The following is a 6562-nucleotide window of genomic DNA, read 5'->3' as shown; positions in this document are numbered from 1 at the left end:
TTAAAAAAAAAAAAAAGAGAAAAACCGATAAAACCAAAAGCTGATTATTTGAAAAGATTGATAAAACTGCTACCTTGACTGACAGAGAAAAAGAGAGAAGACAGAAACTACCAATATCAGAAGGGAAAGAGTGGATATAATAAAGACCTCACAGATGTTAAAAGGATAATAAGGAAATATCACAAACAACTCTGTGCACATAAGTTTGACAGTTTAGATGAAATAGGCCAAGTTCTTAAAGCCACAAACTACCAAAGCCCACCCAAGAAGAAATAGACAGACTAAATAGTCCTATATCTGTTAGCAGAAATTGAATTCATAGCTAAAATCCTTCCAAAAAAGAAAACTTAGGTCCAGATGGTTTTACTAGTGAATTTTGTCAAACAATCCAAGAAGATATAACTCCAGTTCTTCAATTCTCTTTCGGAAAATACATCAGGGAACACTTCCTAATTTTGTGAGCCCAGCATTACCCTGATACCAATGAATCTGACAGATTGCTATTGATTAGTAATGCCTACAACTGACCACATATCACAAAATCCACCTGCAAAAGATACACCAATGCTTTAATTCCAAGGCAGAGCCACACAGGCCCACTCTCCCTGTGTGCTGTGTATCTTCCAAGGATCTTTAGAGAAGCATATGTTCTGGTTTCTGCCAACATCCTCAGGAAAGAATAAACGTGAAGGCCAGGAATCACCATGCATAAGATACTGTCTCTTCTTCCTTAGCACAGCTTGGAACCTATCAGCTTCCAAATCTTGTTCTAGGTCCCCTGACTTCAGCTTGGCCTTCTGAGACTGTTAGCCTATTTCTGACTTTTGTAAGTCTCCCAGAACCTCCTAAAACTTCCTTTCTTTCTTTCTTTGTTATGCTTTAAGTGCTGGGATACATGTGCAGAACGTGCAGGATTGTTACATAGGTATACATGTGCCATGGTGGTTTGCTGCACCCATCAGCCCGTCATCTACATTAGAGATTTCTCCTAATGCTATCCCTCCCCTAACCCCCCATCCCCCAACAGACCCTAGTGTGTAATGTTCCCCTCCCTGTGTTCTCATCGTTCAACTCCCTGTGTTCTCATTGTTCAACTCCCACTTATGAGAGAAACATATGGTGTTTGGTTTTCTGTTCCTGTGTTAGTTTGCTGAGAATGATGATTTCCAGCTTCATCTGTGTCCTTGCAAAGGACATGAATACATGCTTTTTTATGGCTGCATAGTATTCCATGATGTATATGTGCCACATTTTCTTTAACCAGTCTATCATTGATAGTTATTTGGGTTGGTTCCAAATCTTTGCTATTGTGAATAGTGCTGCAATAACTTTCTTTCTTTCTTTTGCTTTCTTTCTTTCTTTTTTATAACTTTCCTGATACTGAATGAGCAAAGAAATTTAGTTTCTTTTAGGCTCAGAGCCTCATTGCAACCCAAATGTCCATGATATGTCTGCCCAGGCACAGAGCACTTTACCCCTAGGAGAAGAGCCTTCCCGTCCCTGGAACACAGAAACAGCTGAAGCCAATTTATATATCAAGACAGACAAATGCATAGAAAAATATCCTATGAAGTATTTGTTTTTATAACAAAAAAGGCAAACAGATGCTTTTATTTTACATTCTTCTTGTCTTAATATAATACATAAGACCATATCCACCTCTTTGTTTCAGAAAGTACATGAACAGTTTCTGAAACAGAAGGAGGATTAGAGATTTCCTGGAAGCCATGACTACCCTACGACTTTACACTGCGGTGGGCAGCAAAGATAACATTGTGCCTGATCCCAAAGAGGAGATACAAGCCTTTCCAGAAATGTCAACACTGAAGACACACACCAGAAATAAGAGTTTGCTAATGTATATTCTCAGCTTCAGTTATTTTTTCTGCTTCCACTTCTAGACTTAAGAAAAGGCCGAGTTCCTCACCCTCCTTCTTCCAGTGTTTGCTTCATGCAGTTAAGATGGAATTAATGGCTTTAGTTAAAGCGTAAAAACAGTCTCACTGAGGAGATACTAATTATCGGTGTTTTCATGAAGCTCTCAGAAACTCCAGCAGGGGGCTCATTCATTCCTGCTGAGCTGCTACAGACCCCAAGATTATGTCTACATCAGCCTTAGAAATTTCCCACATGCAACACTCCTCCCACACCCCCGAAGTCATATACCAGTTACAGTGGGAGAGCAACTGTGTAGGTCACTACAAACAGAACCACCAATTTCATCTCTACATTCCCCCACAAACATTTAAAACAAAAACAAGTCCAGGCGCAGTGGCTCACACTTGTAATCCCAGCACTTTGGGAGGCTGAGGCGGGCAGATCACTTAAGGTCAGGAGTTCAAGACCAGCCTGGCCAACATGGAGAAACCCTGTCTCTATTAAAAATACAAAAATTAGCTGGGTGTGGTGATGCATGCTTGTAGTCCCAGCTACTCAGGGGGCTGAGGAGGAAGGATGGCTTGAACCCAGAAGGCAGAGGTTGCAGAGCGCTAAAACTGTGCCACCGCGCACCAGCCTGGGCAACGGACTGAGACTCTGTCTCAAAAATAAAATAAAATAAAACAAGTGGGGCAGGTGAAACCCTCTTAATTCTTCCCTAGGAAATTCTATAAAGACAGAGTAAAATTTAGAAAATCAAACTGGACATCCAAATGATAATTAACTTACGTATGTTCACTCATTACCATTGCTGTTACCAGAAAGTGGGTCTTGTCCCAGACCCCAAGAGCAGGTTCTTAGATCTCACTTTTTTGGGAAAGAATTCACGGCAAGTTGCAGAGTATAGCAAAGTAAAGACAGTTTGTTAGAAACTGTTACAGAGTAAGGTATCTTCAGCAAGCAAGAGGAATGCACCTACTTTTTCAATTTTATTTGTCTATTTTGACACCACATCTTACTCTGTCATCCAGGCTGGAGTACAGTGTCACTATCATGGCTTGCTGTAGCCTGAGCCTCCCAGGCTCAATCGATCCTCCACTTCAGCCTCCCAAGTAGCTGAGCTACAGGTGCATACCACCACACCTGGCTAATCTTTTGTAAAGACAGGGTTTTTCCATGTTGGCCAGGCTGGTCTTGAACTCCTGGACTAAAAAGATCCATCTATCTTAGCCTCCCAAAGTGCTGGGATTACAGGCATGAGTCACCATGCTTGACCAAGAATGCCCCTCCCTTAAACATAGTGCTTGCTTATATAGGTTGTTAAGAAGAGGATACGTCATTACAAAGACTTTTGATCAGCTTGTGACAGGTTACTAGTATTGTTATTTTCCTATGTTACTACTGATTTCTGCAAGAAATTACAAGTGTACTACTATCTTTAAAGCAAAACCTATTCTTCAACTAAGAATGCTTCTTCTTCTTGAAATACTGGGGCATTTCTGTAAGTTCTGGGTCTTTATTTGGTAAGTTAGCATCATTAACTCATCCCATCAACCATAAATATCTGTGACCAACAGTGCCCACCCCCTGGGAAGGGCCACCCAGCAGGATTGGGTTTACCCAGCGTTTATTCAAGATGGGGTCACTCTGGTTAGGATATCTCTGACACTATTAACCTATCTCAGTGTCTTTCCCTCTCTCACTGCACAATCTTAGATAATTTGTTAATTATCAATCTCATAAACGAAACAAAGCTGACCAAGGTAAATGGCTGGCCTGGATGTTCCCAAGGATGTATTGCAGGTGCCAGGAAGGACTGCCAGGAAGGACCCAGTGTCCACTCTCCCAGTGGATGATCATAAACAATTTTCACCATGGTACTGAGAGCCAGAAGGGTGGAAGGGAGCCATATGATCAAAATAATCTTTCCTAGGCTGGGAACGGTGGCTCACACCTGTAATCCCAGCATTTTGGGAGGCCAAGGCAGGTGGGTCATTTGAGGCCAGGAGTTCAAGACCAGCCTGACCAACATGGCGAAACCCTTTCCCTACTGAAAATACAAAAATTATCCAGGCATGGTGGCTCGTGCCTGTAATCCTAGCTACTTGGGAGGATGAGACCTGAGAATCGCTTGAACCTGGGAGGTGGAGGTTGCAGTGAGCCAAGATTGTGCCGCTGCACTCCAGCCTGGGTGACAGAGTGAGACTCTGTCTCAAAAATAATAGTAATCATCATCATCATCATCATCATCATCTTTCCTACAGGTAAAATATTTTCTTTTCTTTTTTCTTGAGATGGAGTCTTGCTCTCTCGGGCAGGTTGGAGTGTAATGGTGTGATCTCAGCACACTACAACCTTGCCTCCCAGGTTCAAGTGATTCTCTTGCCTCAAGTCTCCCAAGTAGATCAGATTACAGGTGCCCACCACCATGCGTGGCTAATTTTTGTATTTTTAGTAGAGACGGGTTTTATCATGTTGGCTAGGCTGGTCTCGAACTCCTGACCTTGAGATCTGCTCATTTCAGCCTCCCAAAGTGCTGGGATTACAGGTGTGAGCCACCACGCCTGGCTGGTAATATTTTCAAGCTGAAGGCATAGAAGTACAGGCTAGTCATATGTATAGATCATCAAAGAATGAGGATGAGCTTCTAGAAGCAAATTCTGGCAGGTGAGCTTACCTGCTGCTGCCTGGGAGCTTTTTGGTTGTCCTTTTTATTATTATTATCTAATTTTCTGTCCTGAGTAGCTGGGGCTACAGGTGCACACCACTACACCTGGCTAATTTATTTTTATTTATTTTTTTAGTACAGACAGGGTCTTGCCCAGGCTCACCTCAAACTCCTGAGCTCAAGTGATCCTCCAGCCTGGGCCTCTCAAAGTGCTGAGATTACAGGCGTGAGGCACCATGCCTGGCTGAGATTTCATCAAGCTACTTAGAACATCGTGCAACTTAAAACTTATGAATTGTTTCTTTCTGGAATTTTCCATTTAATATTTTTGGACCCTGGTTGACCAAGGGTTACTGAAACCTCAGAAAGCAAAACTGTGGATAAGAGAGGATTACTATACTGCCATTAAATTGCATTTTTAGAATAATCTCAAAAATTGTATCCAAGTAATATGTATATTCAATTAAAATTTAATGCCTTCAATGTTTTATAAGTAATTCAAATAACAGAGTGTTAACAATCTTCTAAGAATATTAGCTACAATCCCAATCACTGTTTTTCAAAAAGACGTCAGTCCTGCTCCTGAAATTTCTCTCCAACAGGACTTCTCCTCCCATTCCCACTGCCCCAACCCAGCCAGACCCTTACCTCGCACTGCTCCGGGATGCCAGCCTCCGATCTGAAGGTTTCCTGGTGTCTGGGCCTCCATGCAGCTGTCAGTGTGTTCTTTCGGAAAAGCAACTCTGTCCATGCCATTCTCTGAGCAATCCGCTTTACTGGGTTGTCCTGTAGCCTTCAGGATAAAGTACAAATTCCTAAGCATGACACCTCAGATGAAGCCTTTTCCAGCCCATCCCCTTCTTCTCAGATTACCACCTGCCCCTTTGACTCTGCCCTTTGGTCATCAGCCACCACCAGCTGCTCTCTCCAGCAAGCCTCTCCAGCTCTCCAAGCCTACGTGGACAGCCCTTCCTCCCATTCCTCAGCCTACAAAATCCGATTTGCCCTTCAGCCTCCAATGTTAGTTCACCAAAATCTTCCCTTTGAATTACAAATGCAGCTGGTTGCGAACTCCTCCAAGAGACCACATCTCTATTACAGCATCTTTTATTTAGGGTTTTTTTTTTTTTTTTTTTGCATTTCTATATTTCCTAAGAGAATATGAATTTCTAGAATCCTAGGAATTCTCATCTAATTTTTATTTCCAATATCTAGCACCATGCAAAGCAAAAAGTAGGCACCCAATAACTGCTTTTGGAATGAATGAACGAATAAATCAATGAATGGTGACATGTAGCTGCCAGAGCACTTTCTGCAAAGCAAATCTGACCTTGCCGCTGCGCTCCTTCCTGGGTGACGAGGTACCACTGGAAGCTATTAACAGATAAGAAAGAGAGGGGGAAAAAAAGGAGGAGAGAGATCTCTGGGGTTCTGACAAATTATTTATTTTCACTGAGTTTCTGTTTCCTCATTTGTAAAACAAAAGTGCTGCCCGGGTGAGCTTTGAAGGCATCTTCCAGTTCTCAAATTCCAGCCTGCTTGGCTCCAGAACAACTTTCCTAGAGTCTCTGGCGGCTATAACCCAAGTCTTAGCACCATCTAGTGATAAACAGGCACACAGCGGGGAGGGAAAGCCGGGGAGTGGGGAGGGCGGATAAAAGAAGGAAACGCCAATCTTAATTATATTATGAGCCACCAAGGAATTAGGTCAAACCTGCAAATACGAAGTTAAACCAAGAGGCCTAACTTCATCCTGGGGATGGAATGACTAACTAGCTTCAGAACATGGATGAAGTAGACAATTATAGAATGTCTGAGACATGGAAAAGGCCATAAAACAATTCCTGTGGACTCTGGCCCTCTTGTTCTTTTATCAATTTACTGCTTGTTACTGTAACTAAATATTTTTCTTGGGAGGACATGTGCTTTTGAAGGACCTATGGCATGGGACTCTAATAATTCAATAAATCACAAACTAAGTATTTATTAAGAGTATATATGTATTTTTCAAGTTTC

At 42.2% G+C, this 6562-nt stretch overlaps 1 protein-coding gene across 1 annotated transcript in view; it reads right to left on the bottom strand.

Moving 5' to 3' along the window:
• Window positions 1-5420, bottom strand: part of KIFC3 (kinesin family member C3) — a 108032-nt gene extending 102612 nt beyond the window's left edge. The window contains exon 1 of the mRNA XM_017502587.2: window positions 5195-5420. Within this exon, the coding sequence (XP_017358076.1) occupies window positions 5195-5302 (108 nt within the window). The 5' untranslated portion in view covers window positions 5303-5420. The remainder of the gene's footprint in view (window positions 1-5194) is intronic.
• Window positions 5421-6562: the final 1142 nt, after the last annotated feature.

Source organism: Cebus imitator, unplaced genomic scaffold (genome assembly GCF_001604975.1).
Source record: "Cebus imitator isolate Cc_AM_T3 unplaced genomic scaffold, Cebus_imitator-1.0 Scaffold297, whole genome shotgun sequence".
In the NCBI taxonomy this organism is placed as follows: Eukaryota; Metazoa; Chordata; class Mammalia; order Primates; family Cebidae; genus Cebus; species Cebus imitator.
This window is presented reverse-complemented; position numbering and strand designations above follow the sequence as displayed.